Below are 17,563 nucleotides of genomic sequence, written 5' to 3' on the forward strand. Positions count from 1 at the left end.
CCTTTGGCTTTGATTTTTAGGTCATCATTGGCTACAGGAATAGTGCCAGAGGACTGGAGGATAGCAAATGTGGTCCCTTTGTTCAAGAAGGGGAGTAGAGATAACCCCGGTAACTATAGGCCGGTGAGCCTAACGTCTGTGGTGGGTAAAGTCTTGGAGAGGATTATAAAAGATACAATTTATAATCATCTAGATAGGAATAATATGATTAGGGACAGTCAGCATGGTTTTGTGAAGGGTAGGTCATGCCTCACAAACCTTATCGAGTTCTTTGAGAAGGTGACTGAACAGGTAGACGAGGGTAGAGCAGTTGATGTGGTGTATATGGATTTCAGTAAAGCGTTTGATAAGGTTCCCCATGGTCGTCTATTGCAGAAAATACGGAGGCTGGGGATTGAGGGTGATTTAGAGATGTGGATCAGAAATTGGCTAGTTGAAAGAAGACAGAGAGTGGTAGTTGATGGGAAATGTTCAGAATGGAGTTCAGTTACGAGTGGCGTACCACAAGGATCTGTTCTGGGGCCGTTGCTGTTTGTCATTTTTATAAATGACCTAGAGGAGGGCGCAGAAGGATGGGTGAGTAAATTTGCAGATGACACTAAAGTCGGTGGAGTTGTAGACAGTGCGGAAGGATGTTGCAGGTTACAGAGGGACATAGATAAGCTGCAGAGCTGGGCTGAGAGGTGGCAAATGGAGTTTAATGTGGAGAAGTGTGAGGTGATTCACTTTGGAAAGAATAACAGAAATGCGGAATATTTGGCTAATGGTAAAATTCTTGGTAGTGTGGATGAGCAGAGGGATCTCGGTGTCCATGTACATAGATCCCTGAAAGTTGCCACCCAGGTTGATAGGGTTGTGAAGAAGGCCTATGGTGTGTTGGCCTTTATTGGTAGAGGGATTGAGTTCCGGAGCCATGAGGTCATGTTGCAGTTGTACAAAACTCTAGTACGGCCGCATTTGGAGTATTGCGTACAGTTCTGGTCGCCTCATTATAGGAAGGACGTGGAAGCTTTGGAACGGGTGCAGAGGAGATTTACCAGGATGTTGCCTGGTATGGAGGGAAAATCTTATGAGGAAAGGCTGATGGACTTGAGGTTGTTTTCGTTAGAGAGAAGAAGGTTAAGAGGTGACTTAATAGAGGCATACAAAATGATCAGAGGGTTAGATAGGGTGGACAGCGAGAGCCTTCTCCCGCGGATGGAGGTGGCTAGCACGAGGGGACATAGCCTTAAATTGAGGGGTAATAGATATAGGACAGAGGTCAGAGGTGGGTTTTTTACGCAAAGAGTGGTGAGGCCGTGGAATGCCCTACCTGCAACAGTAGTGAACTCGCCAACATTGAGGGCATTTAAAAATTTATTGGATAAGCATATGGATGATAAGGGCATAGTGTAGGTTAGATGGCCTTTAGATTTTTTCCATGTCGGTGCAACATCGAGGGCCGAAGGGCCTGTACTGCGCTGTATCGTTCTATGTTCTATGTTCTATGTAAGTGTGAGGTGATTCACTTTGGAAAGAATAACAGGAATACAAAATATTTGGCTATTGGTAAAATCTTGGTAGTGTGGATGAGCAGAGGGATCTCGGTGTCCATGTACATAGATCCCTGAAAGTTGCCACCCAGGTTAGAACATAGAACAGTACAGCACAGAACAGGCCCTTCGGTCCTCAATGTTGTGCCGAGCCATGATCACCCTACTCAAACCCACGTATCCATCCTGTACCCGTAACCCAACAACCCCCCCCCCCTTAACCTTACTTTTATTAGGACACTACGGGCAATTTAGCATGGCCAATCCACCTAACCCGCACATCTTTGGACTGTGGGAGGAAACCGGAGCACCCGGAGGAAACCCACGCACACAGGAGGAGGACGTGCAGACTCCACACAGACAGTGACCCAGCCGGGAATCGAACCTGGGACCCTGGAGCTGTGAAGCATTTATGCTAACCACCATGCTACCCTGCTGGCAATTGATAGGGTTGTGAAGAAGGCCTATGGTGTGATGGCCTTTATTGGTAGAGGGATTGAGTTCCGGAGCCCTGAGGTCATGTTGCAGTTGTACAAAACTCTAGTACGGCCGCATTTGGAGTATTGCGTACAGTTCTGGTCGCCTCATTATAGGAAGGACGTGGAAGCTTTGGGACGGGTGCAGAGGAGATTTACCAGGATGTTGCCTGGTATGGAGGGAAAATCTTATGAGGAAAGGCTGATGGACTTGAGGTTGTTTTCGTTAGAGAGAAGAAGGTTAAGAGGTGACTTAATAGAGGCATATAAAATGATCAGAGGGTTAGATAGGGTGGACAGTGAGAGCCTTCTCCCGCGGATGGAGGTGGCTAGCACGAGGGGACATAGCCTTAAATTGAGGGGTAATAGATATAGGACAGAGGTCAGAGATGGGTTTTTTACGCAAAGAGTGGTGAGGCCGTGGAATGCCCTACCTGCAACAGTAGTGAACTCGCCAACATTGAGGGCATTTAAAAGTTTATTGGATAAGCATATGGATGATAAGGGCATAGTGTAGGTTAGATGGCCTTTAGTTTTTTCCATTTCGGTGCAACATTGAGGGCCGAAGGGCCTGTATTGCGCTGTATCGTTCTATGTTCTATGTTCTAGGTCACAAAGATGATTGATGCAGGTAGGGCAGTGGATGTTGTCTATCCGGACTTCAGTAAGATCTTTGACAATGTCCCTCATGGCAGACTGGTACAAAAGGTGAAGTCACACGGGATCAGGGGTGAGCTGGTAAGATGGATACAGAACTGGCTAGGTCATACAAAGCAGAGAGTAGCAATGGAAGTGTGATTTTCTGATTGGAGGGCTGTGACCTGTGGTGTTCCGCAGAGATCAGTGCTGGGATCTTTGCTGTTCGTAGTATATATAAATGATTTGGAGAAAAATGTAACTGGTCTGATTAGTAAGTTTGCAGACGACACAAAGGTTAGTGGAATTGTGGATAGCGATGAGGACTGTCAGAGGATACAGCAGGTTTTGATCGTTTGGAGTCTTGGGCAGAGAGATGGCAGATGGAGTTTAATCCGGACAAATGTGAGGTAATGCATTTTGGAAGGTCTAATGCAGGTCGGGAATATACAATGAATGGTAGAACCCTCAAGAGTATTGAAAGTCAGAGAGATCTAGGTGTCCAGGTCCACAGGTCACTGAAAGGGGCAACACAGGTGGAAAAGGTAGTCAAGAAGGCATACGGCATGCCTGCCTTCATTGGCCGGGGCATTGAGTATAAGAATTGGCAAGTCATGTTGCAGCTGCATAGAACCTTAGTTAGGACACACTTGCAGTATAGTGTTCAATTCTGGTCACCACACTACCAGAAGGATGTGGAGGCTTTAGAGAGGGTGCAGAAGAGATTTAACATGATGTTAACTGGTATGGAGGGCATTAGCTATGAGGAGTGGTTGAATAAACCCAGTTTGTTCTCACTGGAACGATGGAGGTTGAGGGGCGACCTGATAGAGGTCTACAAAATTATGAGGGGCATAGACAGAGTGGATAGTCAGAGGCTTTTTCCCAGGGTCAATTACTAAGGAGCATAGGTTTAAGGTGCGAGGGGCAAGGTTTAGTTGAGATGTAAAAGGCATGTTTTTTTACACAGAGGGTAGTGGGTGTCTGGAACTCGCTGCCGGTGGAGGTGGTGGAAGCAGGGACAATAGTGACATTTAAGGGGCATCTTGACAAATACAGGAATAGGATGGGAATAGTAAGTGTAGATGATTTTAGTTTAGATGGGCAGCATGGACGGCACAGGCTGTGCTGTACTTTTCGTTGTTCTTTGTTCTATTCAGTAAAGACGGAGCAAGGGATTGATTAAGAAGGGGAAAATAGAGTCCGAGAGTAATCTTGCAGGGAGCATAAAATTGACTGTAAAATTTTCTAGAGATATGTGAAGAGAAAAAGATTGGTGACGACAAATGTCTTGTCCATTACAGTCTGAAACAGGGGAATTTATAATGGGGAACAAAGAAATGGCTGAGCAACTAAATGGTTCTGTCTTCACAAATGAGGACACAAATCAGATACAAGAAATGTTGGGGAACACAGGGTTCAGTGACAGGGAGGAACTGAAGAAGATCAATATTCATAGAGAAATGATGTGGAGAAATTGATGGGATTGAAGGCTGGTAAATCCCCAGGGCCTGATGATCTACATGCCAATGTACTTAAGGAAGTGTCTCTAGAAATAGTGGATGCCTTGGTGGTCATTTTCCAGGATTCTATTGAATCTGTTTTCCGATAGATTTGGATTTGTATTATTGTCACGTGTACCAAGGTACAGTGAAAGGTATTGTCCAGACAGATCGTTCCACACATGAAAATAAAACATAGGACACACATAAATACACAATGCAAATACATAGGCAAAGGCAACAAGTTAGCATACGGAGCGCAGTACTGCTTAGTTGAGAAAATGTGTGAAGGGCAGTTCAGCCTCCCAGGGGGTCAGTGTGAGCCTCCCAGGAGGTTCAGTTCAGTTCAGTTTCTGGTCAATGGTAACCCCAGGATGTTGATAGTGGGCGATTCAGCGATGGTAATGCCATTTGTTATGACACCCTGGGCTGGTCCACGGTCAATTCCAGCCCCATTTGTCCCAGAGTCACAACACAAGTGAATTAACCAATAATTCTTCGCACAATACCCACAGATTTTTCCCCTTGGCTGCCAAATAGTTAGTAACCAGTTTGTAAGTATAAACACAATTACTGTTTATTTGTAACAAGAACAATAATGAAATATGCAGCAAATACAAATGGTTAACTATTACCTAATTCCTAATCCCCACTTTAACCTGCCCCCAACCTCTACACCCACACACTCACTAGACAGACAAACACAGAAGGGTGGGAAAGAGGGTTGTTAAGAAGGCGTACAGTGTGTTGGCTTTTATTGGTAGAGGGATTGAGTTTCGGAGCCATGAGGTCATGTTGCAGTTGTACAAAACTCTGGTGCGGCCGCATTTGGCGTATTGCGTGCAGTTCTGGTCGGCACATTATAGGAAGGATGTGGAAGCATTGGAAAGGGTGCAGTGGAGATTTACCAGGATGTTGCCTGGTATGGAGGGAAGATCTTATGAGGAAAGACTTGAGGCTGTATTCGTTTGAGAGAAGAAGGTTAAGAGGTGACTTAATTGAGGCATACAAGATGATCAGAGGATTAGATAGGGTGGACAGTGAGAGCCTTTTTCCTCAGATGGTGATGTCTAGCACAAGGGGACATAGCTTTAAATTGAGGGGAGATAGATATAGGACAGATGTCAGAGGTAGGTTCTTTACTCAGAGAGTAGTAAGGGCGTGGAATGCCCTGCCTGCAACAGTAGTGGACTCGCCAACACTAAACGCATTCAGATGGTCATTGGATAGGCATATGGACGATAAGGGAATAGTGTAGATGGGCTTTAGAGGGGTTTCACAGGTCGGCGCAACATCGAGGGCCGAAGGGCCTGTACTGCGCTGTAATGTTCTATGTTCTATGTTCTATGGGGTAATAATCCTAAGTAAAAGGCAAAAGAATCTTTGCTTCAGACGGGGGTTTTCAGCACACCTTCCTTCAAAGCAAGTTTGCAAGTTTGAAACTTGTAATGGTCTTCTCTGGAGATTGGTTAATTCAGGTTGTCTTTAGTGTCAAGAATGCAGTTTTCACAGCCTTTCTTGAGAGGTTCAGCAGGGACAAGTTTTTTTGCAGCCTGCAATGGTTTTCCTCCAAGTTCAGAAATACAGTGCTCACAGCAGCTGTTCTGGAGAGAGCGATAGCTGGTTCTTGCCTTGGTACTGCCAGAATCAAAACTGACTGAAACTTTAGGACTCCGAAAAGCACTCCAGTGGGACAGGATCCAATCACTGCCTGTTATCAGGCAAAGCACAGCCTTTTGGGCTAATTCATTGGCCACAAGCCGATCAAGCAAACCGAGTCCCAACCCATTCTCTCGTTCTTATGCTGACAAATTTGCAGCTCTTGTTTAAATCACCCCAGACTAGCAGAATGTTCTCTCCTGTAACGTCTGAATTCTTCAGCCTGCCTTCGGGACAATAACCATTAATCACCCATAGATCAAAAATAATAACAGCAAACTAAAAGAAAGGGGAAATCAAGGAATAAACAGGAAGGACCATTAAGCATTGAATCTCAAGGAAAAGGGATAGATCAGCTATTGTTGGAAATTGGCAAGTACATTAGAACATATGAAATAGAAGCCAGTCAGCCACTCCACCATTGAGTAAGATTGTGGCTTATTTGATTGTTACCTCAACCCCATATTCCTTCCTAACCCCAATAACCTTTCACCCCCTTGTTAATCAATAATCTAGCCAGCTCTATCTGAAAAATATACTGTTCCACTGCTTTGCTGTTGTTGTCCCCTTTTACTGGTATTCATGATGTGTATATCTTTTTCCAACAATGCTCAAGTTCTGTAATACCAACCATCTCTCTCAGATGATTGTTAGTATTTGCATTCTCTTCCTCAGAGAGTAGTGAAAGCTGAGTCAAGCCTGAATTAGAGACACTTCTGATTTACGAAGGAGTCAAGGGTTATGGGGGCCCACAGAAAAATGGAGTTAACGCCACAGGTATATCAGCCATGATCTAATGAATGGCAGAGTAAGCTTTATTTAACAAATGGCCCACTTCTGCCCCGAATTCATAGGACCCCCTTCCCTTCTCATTGAAGACTGGGGATAGTGTGCACCGTTGCACTTGATGGGGAACAATATCAGGGACAATACGTTTTGTGCTGAATACCAGCAATAATTCAGGAGCTAATTCCCCTTTTAGTCGGCGGATGGTATTGTGACAGGACGGCTCAGTGGTTAGCACTGCCGCCTCAGCACCTGGATTAAATTCCAAACTTGGATGACTGTTGGTGTGGGGTTTGCACTTCCCCCACCGTGTCTGCGTGGGTTTCCACCGGGTGCTCCGGTTTCCTCCCACATCCAATGATCAATGCGTTGGTTTAAGGGAATAAGGTGGGGCAGTGGGCCTAGGTAGGGTGCTCTTTCGGAGGGTGGGTGTAGACTTGATGGGCAAAATGGCCTCCTTCTACAATGTCGGGATTCTATGATTATTAGACATGACTGGAAACCATTGTACAGGAGTTGATTTTGGAGTTGTTCTTTTCCAGTGGGTTCAATGATTTTTCCTGTCTTCACAGTGGATTAACTATCCAGATGTCCTGGCGCTGCAGTTTAACTGGAACGGATACTTCAAGCAGGTGGGCTCAGAATTCGTCGGCTCCAGTCCAGAGTTTGATTTTGCCATTTTCACTCTTTGCTTCATTGCAAAGCCGAACTCTTCGTAAGTATTAATCAATTCCTGGTCAGAAATTTGAATAATGACAGATATTTTCAATCAGTATAATTGAAAACACACCAGGTTAAGGAAGATCTAATTAGTGTTCAAAAGCATACAGAGCTTTGAACTGGGATGTACTGGATGCCCTAACTTCTAGGCTCCATAGTGTTGGATTTAGAGGTAGCTGAAAAATGCACTGGGGAATCCCTCTCCAAACTTCCCAGGTAAACATTTGCACAGTAATTGTCCAGAAATGCTAACTTCCCCTGGACAATTGCCCTGCACTGAGAACTATCCAAGAAATATTTAAATTGCTAATTTAAATGGTTCACAACAGTTACTCTGAATGACTTAGAAGAAATAAAACCTTTTCCTCACATCCCCCCTAAATCTTCTGCCCCTTATCTTAAATCTCTGCTCTCTGGTCATTGATCCCTCCACAAAGGGGAAAGGTTTCTTTCTGTCTACTCTATCTATGCCCCTCATAATTTTATACATCACAATCATGGCCCCCTCAGTCTCCTCTGCTCCAAGGAAAGCAACCCTGGTCTATCCAATCTCTCTTCATAACTAAAACTCTCCTGCCCAGGCAGTATCCCGGTGGATCTCCTCTGCACCCTTTACAGTGCTATCACATCCCTCCCATAATGTGGGCTTCAGAACTGGGGCAGCACGGTAGCATGGTGGTTAGCATCAATGCTTCACAGCTCCAGGGTCCCAGGTTCGATTCCCGGCTGGGTCACTGTCTGTGTGGAGTCTGCACGTCCTCACCGTGTGTGCGTGGGTTTTCTCCGGGTGCTCCAGTTTCCTCCCACAGTCCAAAGATGTGCGGGTTAGGTGGATTAGCCAGGCTAAATTGCCCTTAGTGTCCTAAAAAATAAGGTTAATAGGGGTTGTTGGGTTACTGGTATAGGGTGGATACGTGGGCTTGAGTAGGGTGATCATTGCTCGGCACAACATCGAGGGCCGAAGGGCCTGTTCTGTGCCCTAACCAACATTTTATAGTTCCATCATAACCTCCATGCTCTGAACTCTATGCCCCAGCTAATAAAGGCATACTCAGGGCCGGCCCAAGGTACCGGCAACTCGGGCAGTCGCCCGGGGCGCCATGTGCTTGGGGGCGCCAGAGACTCGGGTCCCGCGCATGCGCAATTGGGCCGGTGCCAACCAGCGCATGCGCGGTGGCCGCCCTCCCCTAGGGCGGCCCCTTCCACCCCCCCCCCTCCGTCCGCCGCCCCTCGGCCTCGGCCCCCTCGGCCCCGCCCCCCCCTCGGCCCGCCGCCCCCTCGGCTCCCCCCCCCCGGCCCCGGCCCCGGCCCCCCTCGGCCCGCCGCCCCCTCGGCTCCCCCCCCCACCGGCGGCCCCCCCCCTCCGCCCCCTCGGCTCCCCCCCCCCCCGAAGGGCGCCGAAGTTCAGCTTGCCCGGGGCGCCAGCAACCCTAGGGCCGGCGCTGGGCATACTATATGCCTTCTGAAACATTGTATCCACCTGCTCTGTTACCTTAATGGACTGATGTACATGCCCACTAAGGTCCCTCTGATCCTCGGTGCTTCCTACTGTTTATCCTGTATTCCCTTGCCTTGCTTGTCCTTCCCAAGTGCATTACCTCACATTTATCCGGATTGAATTCAATTTGCCACTGATTAGCCCATCTGTCCAGCCCATCTATATACTCTTCAAATCTCTCCTCCTCACTATTTACCACCCCACCATAGAACAATAGAATCCCAACAGTGCAGAAGGAGGCCATTCAGCCCATCAAGTCTGCACTGACCTTTTGAATGGGCACTCTACCCATGTACACTCCCCCATCCACCCTGCCCTATCCCGTAACCTAACCTGCACATCCCTGGACACTAACGGGCAATGTAGCATCGTCAATCCACCTAACCCACGCATCTATGGACTGGACCAATTTTTGTTTTATCTGCGCACTTACTGATCAACGCGCCTACATTCATGTCTAAATAATTTATATAAACCACTAACAGCAATGGTCCCAACACTTTTCCCTGCAGGACCCCACTGGAGGGGCGGCACGGTAGCACAGTGGTTAGCATTGCTGCCTCACAGCACCAGTGTCCCAGGTTCAATTACACCTTCGGTGACTGTCTGTGGCTTTTGTACGTTCTCGCCATGTCTGTGTGGGTTTCCTCCGGGTGCTGTGTTTCCTCCCAGAGTCCAAAGATGCATGGGGTAGATGGATTGGCCAGGCTAAATTGCCCCTTAGTGATCAGAGATGTGAAGGTTAGATTACTGGGTTGCAGGGACAGGGTGGGATATGGATCGGTTCAGACTCCTAGAATCATTGAATTTAGTGTAGAAGGAGGCCATTAGGCCCATTAAGTCTGCACTGGCCCTTGAAAAGAGCAACCCACTCAAGGCCATGCCTCTACCCCTTCTCTTTAACCCAGGTATCCAACCTAACTTTGTTTTGGACACTAAGGGGCAATTTAGCATGGCCAATCCACGTAACCTGGGACCCTGGCGCTGTGAAGCCACAGTGCTATCCACTTGAGCTACCGTGCTGCCCAAGATGTCATCCCTCCTTACAGCCACAATTGATCCCCTGATCATAATTGCAACATCCTCTCCTCTTTTCCCTCCTTGCCTATCTTGTCTGAAGTTGTGTATCCTGGAATATTGAGCTGCCAATCCCGCCTCTCTCTCATCCATGTCTCAGTGACAGCAATTACATCATACCCCTATGTTTTAATTGGTGCCCTTGTGGTAATACCACTGTATATATATGTGTGTGCCTCTATTAGGGATGTACGGTAAGCCCCTGCATAGTTTGTCAGTAAGCCCCTACCGGCTAGCTCCGCCCACAGGGAGCAGTATAAATATCCATGAGGTCTCCTGAGCTGCCATTTTACAGCTCCACTTGAGGGAATAACATCTCACGGTAATAAAGCCTCTTTTGTACCGTTTCGTATTTCTGTGCGCAATTGTTAGCGCATCAGCCCTCAACTCACCTGTCTTGTTCGTCAGATTCTTTGTACTAAAATAAATAGCATTCAATATTACAAACTCCTTTGTGACTCAACTGTTCTAGAAATTCTATGCCTTCCGGACGCACTCGATGTCTCTTCTAATTTTGTCTGTGCATCTATCCCTGCTTGAACCGTCTCTCAGAATTCCAGCCCCTGACAAGTTAGTTTAAACTCTTCCCAACAGCACTAGGAAACCTTCCTGAAAGGACACTGGTCCTACTTCGGTTCAAGTGCAAACCGTACCCTTTATAAGGAGCAATAAAATACAACACCTCCAACATCAATTTGCCTTTATATTGCACCTTTAATGTAGAAAAAAAGTCCCAATGCCAGTTACAGTGATGCAATCAAACAGGGGCAGAATGGCAAACCAATGAATGAGATACTGATTAGTTCACTGAGTTTAAGGCCCAGCCTGCTGAATGGTCATTGGTGTGGAGTGAAAAGGGTGGTAGATACAAATTAGAGATGAGCAAATGCAGGTGTAGGGCTGGAGACAAGTAGAGAGAGACTGAGGAAGAGACAGGTGGGGCCTCAGTGGGATTTACAAGAATTATATTTTAAACTGGAGGCATTATTGGATAAGGGGTCATTGTAAATCAGGGGTAATTTTGGTGGGTTTGGTGTGGAATAGCAGAGCTTTTGGTGGGCTGAAGTTTATGGAGTGTGGGCAATCAATTATTCTACCTGCATTATCCATCTCAAAAGTCTATCACATTGAAAGTGCTCAGCCAATCAAAGTGGCCCAGCTAGGTGGTCTTCAGTTGCCAAGGTGATGATATCAGAATTCAACAACATTTGTGTCTTCTGCTATTCCGGACAGGTGTACGGTGAGGCTTGGCGGTAACACCATGAAAATTCAGACCTACACCTGGACCAAGTCCACGTATGGAAACGGCAAGAAATACGTAGCATCGGCTTTCCCACTGACTCCGTGACAGGAGAATTCTTTTGTCAATGTAATCTGATATAAAATAAAGGCGATTGCTCTGCAACATCTCGGTTTCATGGAATAGATTTGATTAGAATCTGAGAATGGATTATATCAGATTCAACCACAAATGCCCCAGTCCACTCTGTGGTGACCATTCCTCTGCCCACTCTGTGGTGACCATCCCGCTGCCCACTCTGTGGCGACCATTCCGCTGCCCACTCTGTGGCGACCATTCCGCTGCCCACTCTGTGGCGACCATTCCGCTGCCCACTCTGTGGCGACCATTCCGCTGCCCACTCTGTGGCGACCATTCCGCTGCCCACTCTGTGGCGACCATTCCGCTGCCCACTCTGTGGCGACCATTCCGCTGCCCACTCTGTGGCGACCATTCCGCTGCCCACTCTGTGGCGACCATTCCGCTGCCCACTCTGTGGCGACCATTCCGCTGCCCACTCTATGGTGACCATTCCGCTTCCCACTCTATGGTGACCATTCCGCTTCCCACTCTATGGTGACCATTCCGCTTCCCACTCTATGGTGACCATTCCGCTTCCCACTCTATGGTGACCATTCCGCTTCCCACTCTATGGTGACCATTCCGCTTCCCACTCTGTGGTATCCATTCCACTGCCCACGCTATAGTGACCATTCCACTGCCCACGCTATGGTGACTATTCCACGGCCCACTCTATGGTGACAATTTCACGGCCCACTCTATGGTGACCATTCCGTGTCCCACTCTATGTAGACCATTCCGTGTCCCACTCTATGGTACCCATTCCGCTGCCCACGCTATAGTGACCATTCCACTGCCCACGCTATGGTGACCATTCCGTGTCCCACTCTATGGTACCCATTCCGCTGCCTACTCTATGTAGACCATTCTGCGGCCCACTCTACGTAGACCATTCCACGGCCCACTCGATGTTGACCATTCCACTGCCCACTCTATGGTGACAATTCCGCTTCCCACTCTATGGTGACCATTCCACTGCCCACTCTATGGTGACCATTCCACTGCCCATTCCATGGTGACCATTCCACTGCCCACTCTGTGGTGACAATTTCACGGCCCACTCTATGTTGACCATTCCACTGCCCACTCTATGGTGACAATTCCGCTTCCCACTCTATGGTGACCATTCCACTGCCCACTCTATGGTGACCATTCCACTGCCCATTCCATGGTGACCATTCCACTGCCCACTCTGTGGTGACAATTTCACGGCCCACTCTGTGGTGACAATTTCACGGCCCACTCTATGTAGACCATTCCGCGGCCCACTCGATGTTGACCATTCCACTGCCCACTCTGTGGTAACCATTCCACTGCGCACTCTATGGTGACCATTCCGCTGCCCACTCTTTGTTGATCATTCCACTGCCCACTCTATGGTGACCATTCCGCTGCCCACTCTAGGTTGACCATTCCGCTGCCCACTATGGTGACCATTCCGCTGCCCACTATGGTAACCATTCCGCTGCCCACTCTCTGGTGACCATTCCACTGCCCACTCTCTGGTGACCATTCCACTGCCCACTCTATGTAGACCATTCCGCTGCCCACTCTATGTAGACCATTCCGCTGCCCACTCTATGTAGACCACTCTATGTTGACCATTCCACTAGAACTCTATGGTGACCATTCTGCTGCCTACTCTATGGTGACCATTCTGCTGCCCACTCTTGATCAAAGAACAATACCACACGAGACAGGCCCTTCAGCCCTTCAACCTTGGCGAAAACCCTCAGCACTTCCTTGTGCCTTATCCCTCTATATCCATCCTATCCATGTATTCGTCAAGATGCCTTTTGAACACCATTAATGTATCTGCTTCCACAACCTCCCCTGGCAACGCGTTCTAGGCACTCACCACCCTCTGTGTAAAAACCTGCCCCGCACATCGCCTGTACGTTTCCCCACAGACCTTAACCCTATGCCCTCTGGTAACTGACCTCTCCACCCTGGAAAATAGTGCCAACCCAGCCACTCTATCCATGCACCTCAATCAGGTCAATCGTAAACCTCCATTGTTCTAATGTCCAAGTCTATTCTGCCTCTCCGCATAGCTAACACCCTCCAGACTAGGTAAAATCCAGGTAAACCTCCTCTGCAAAGCCTCCCCGGCCTTCTGCTAGTGTGGTGATCAGAATTGTGCACAATATTCCAAGTCCGGCCGTACCAAGGTTCTATACAACTGCAGCATGACTTGCCAGTTTTTATACTCGGTGCCCTGTGAAGGCAAGCATTCGGTATGCTTTCTTCACTACCTTGTCCACTTGTGTTGCCACTTTCAAAGATCTGTGGACCTGCACGGCCAGATCTCTCTGACTTTCTATATTCCTAAGAGAGTGTTGCTCGTTGTGTTGTCTCTTTAATTGGCTCTGTTTATGGCGGTTAATATGGTCACCTTCCTTAATTCTAATTACGTTTGCTCAAGAGTCGCCAGGTATCTTTCGATACCGCCACAAGGTTCAAACCCAAATACTAATCAAAGACTCGATACACCAGTGAGTAAGTTCGAAATCAATGCTCATTTATTTACACACACAGTCAAATATACTCATGCACAAACTCTACCAACTAAACTATCACTACTACTAAAGCCAATACTTAGCTTCGGGCGCCCACTCAGTCAGAGGAACAATGGCCGTTGTCCGGTTCTGAGGCTGCTGGGGTCGAACTGGTATGGAATGGTAGCTAGGAGCGTCTATCTCGTAGCGTGCGTTGACTTTAGACTTACTTGTTCTGGTGCAGCTGCTAGGCAGGTCTCTTGTCGTTGAGAGCCAAGGCCAAGAGAGCGATTCTCTCTTGGGGGCTTCTTCTTGAACCCAAAGGGGGCTTTGCGCGCTTTTGGGCGGGCCTTGCACTTGGCCCCAATTAATTGGACCGTATCTTGATCATCGGTATCGATTTCCTCCAATAAAGGGGTGGTTGCCCTGATTGCTGGGCGTGTCGTAGGTGGCCGTTGGCCTGCTTTGTTCTAGTCTCCTCTGGCGCCAGGGTGTCTGCTTTAGTATCATTTACCTAAATGTTCCTCTTTTGTCCCCGGAGATGGCTCATTAGTATGGTAATGGCTTTGCAGTATCAGTCTTGTCTGGGAGCTACAGCTCCAATCAACAGACAAACCTTGCACCTGCTTGCTTTCTCAGTATTGTCCATTTTCCCTGAATTCTTTGCAAAGTGTCCATTTTGTACTCGGGATGTGGCCACCCCAGGTTGCTACAAGAGTTTTGCTATTTATGGTATATTTCCCCTCTATGTCAGACCTACCAAAATGCATTACCTCACATTTATCTGGATTAAACTCCATTTGCCATTTTCTGCCCAAATCTCCAACCAAGGGTGGCACTGCAACACATGCATATCCTGTGGTTAGCACAGTTGCTTCACAGTTCCAGGCTTGAGTCAGTCTGCGCAGAGTCTGCATGTTCTCCCCGTGACTGCATGGGTTTCCTCCGGGTGCTCCGGTTTTCTCCCACAGTCCAAAGATGTGCAGGTTAGGCGGATTGGCCATGATAAATTGCCCTTAGTGTCCAAAAAGGTTCGATGGGATTGCTGGGATAGGGTGGAGGTGTGGTCCTAGGTAGGGTGATCTGGGATAGAGTGGAGGTGTGGTCCTAGGTAGGGTGATCTTTCCATGGGTTGGTGCAGATTTGATGGGCCTCCTTCTGCACTGTAAATTCTTTGATCTATGATCTATGTCCTGCTGTATCCTCTGACAATCCTCAACACTATCTGCCGCTCCACCAACCTTGGTGTCATCCGCAAACTTACTAATCAGACCAGCTACATTTTTCTCAACATTGTTTATGTATAGTACAAACAAAAGAGGCCCCAGTACAGATCCCTGTGGAATATGACAACCTTCCATTCAGAAAAACCTATCAAGACACCGTCAACCCCTCCACCACCTCTCTGGCGGTCCACGAGGATCAGATGCAAACCTCAGAGACTGGACTTATGAGCATGTGTTTTGTTTGTTCTGTTCTGTATTCCTCAGTCAATCACATTAGACAGACACATTCACATGTGTATACATCTCCAAAAAAAGGGGAGATGTTATGCTATGCAAACATGCAACCAATGAACACTCAGAATAGGACACAACCAATGGGCAGTCAGGACACTCAGAGGCGGCATCACCACAAGGGGGCATGACATAAACTCTATGAAAGGGATGAGGCACTCACACCCTGCCTCTTTCCACAGACAGACAGCTAGAGTGTTAGACAGGGGTGATCAGCAGCATCATCCCCCAGCACGTGGCTTACAGCAAGCTGATACAGTTAGACTGAGTTACTACAGTTAGATTAGCAGAGACTGTGTTAATAGATCAATAAACACGTTGAACTCATTTCAGAGTCTGGAAAATCCTTTAGTTAAGACTGCTTCAAGTGGCAGCCTGTGTTATCCGAAGCAGCAGAACACAACATGATACGAGGAGTGACTGTTCAATCTATTTAGTTCAACTCAGCAAGATCCGTGACAACCAGCTACTGAATACAGGCACAATGGACAAGATTCAGGCCCTCATCAGCTTAGGACCACCGCCAATCTTAGTGCCAACTGGCGATCATTCAAGCAGAAATTGCAAATATACGTGAAAGCATCCGACCTCAATGGCGCGACCGATGCTCGGAAGAGTCACCACTGCGGGTGATCATGCGATAGAGATCTTCAACTCCTTTCACTTCTCCAAAGGGCAGGACAAAACGAAGAACAAACCATCCAGGACAAATTCGACAGTCACTGTGAGGTGGACACCAACAAAATCGTCGAGCACTACATAGAACATAGAACAGTACAGCACAGAACAGGCCCTTCGGCCCTCAATGTTGTGCCGAGCAACGATCACCCCACTCAAACCCACGCAACCCGTATACCTGTAACCCAACAATCCCCCCATTAACCTTACACTACGGGCAATTTAGCATGGCCAATCCACCTAACCCGCACATCTTTGGACTGTGGGAGGAAACCGGAGCACCCGGAGGAAACCCATGCACACACGGGGAGGACGTGCAGACTCCACACAGACAGTGACCCAGCCGGGAATCGAACCTGGGACCCTGGAGCTGTGAAGCATTGATGCTAACCACCATGCTACCGTGAGGCCCCTTCAAGCAGAAGATGCAAGGTAAAGACAAATCCTTCAACTGCTATCTAACTAACTTTAGACTGCTAGCGCAATCCTGCAACTTTGGTGATATCACTGACTCCATGATCAGAGACCAAATCGTTTTTTGGAGTCCACTCTGATCCTCTGCGCGAGCAATTGTTGAAAATCAAGCACATGACCCTGCCAGTTACGATTGAAACGTGTACTGTGCATGAACACTCTAAAAATCACCATTCACAGTACAAAACGGCAGAAAGTGAAAAACAAGCCTCCCACGAGGTGGAGAATGTTCAGGCCATCGCCCGGATGCAGCACCTCCACATTGATGAAAGCGGCCATTTCGTGCGCCCTTCCCGGGGCCCGACGCATGCACAATGCGACCGGGAACATGAAGCGGCCGAAAACCACACTGCGCAGGTGCAGACGTCCGATAACCGCACCACGCATGCGCAACAACGCACTGAGCATCATGACACCGACGTCATGACGTGTGCGAACTGCGGCACCGCCCATTTTAAAAAGAACTGCCCTGTAAGAGGCAAACATTGTTTAAACTGTGGGAATCCAAACCACTATGCATCACTGTGCAGATTTGCAGCACCAGTCAGGAACCAGCGCTCCCAATTCTGACAGCGGTGCATCAGAAGTGTGCAACACCGAATGCATGACTCTGATCCAGGCAGTGCAATGGAGCCAGATGATGAATGTCTGAACAACACTTACCAAGTGGGCATTATTACGAAGTGCAAATATGCCACACCGGTCACATCGCGAGTCCAATCAATCCTGGCTGTGGATTCCGAGGACGAATGGCATGCAGTGATAAAGGTCAACCTCTGCCCCATCCAGTTCAAACTGGACACAGGTGCCTCCACCAACCTGATTTTGCAGGTGGACTTCAAGAGAATCAAGAAGCCCCCACGATCCTTCCAGCTGCCTGCAAACTCCTGGACTACAATGGAAACGCAATCAAGGCACTGGGGTCCTGCCATCTGCAGGTGTCCAACTGACACACACAAGCAAGCTTATGCTTCGAGATTGTTAAACCAGACAGGGCGTCCCTGCTAGGTTCAAACGCCTGCGAGCAACTGAACCTCATTCAAAGGGTCTACACCACGACACCGCCCCATTCGGATCTTCAGGCTAGCATCAATGACATCCTAACCCAGTACCCAGATGTATTTAGTGGGATGAGCACGCTGCCGAATGA

At 48.0% G+C, this 17,563-nt stretch overlaps 1 protein-coding gene across 1 annotated transcript in view; it reads left to right on the forward strand.

The window, feature by feature from the left end:
• The window catches only part of LOC119954304 (poly(U)-specific endoribonuclease-like), a 114,588-nt gene extending 103,297 nt beyond the window's left edge, over positions 1-11,291 (forward strand). The window contains exons 8-9 of the mRNA XM_038779415.1: positions 7,164-7,306; positions 11,120-11,291. Coding sequence (XP_038635343.1) covers positions 7,164-7,306; positions 11,120-11,234 — 258 coding nt within the window. The 3' untranslated portion in view covers positions 11,235-11,291. The remainder of the gene's footprint in view (positions 1-7,163; positions 7,307-11,119) is intronic.
• Positions 11,292-17,563: the final 6,272 nt, after the last annotated feature.

Source organism: Scyliorhinus canicula, chromosome 19 (assembly GCF_902713615.1).
Source record: "Scyliorhinus canicula chromosome 19, sScyCan1.1, whole genome shotgun sequence".
Taxonomy (NCBI): Eukaryota; Metazoa; Chordata; class Chondrichthyes; order Carcharhiniformes; family Scyliorhinidae; genus Scyliorhinus; species Scyliorhinus canicula.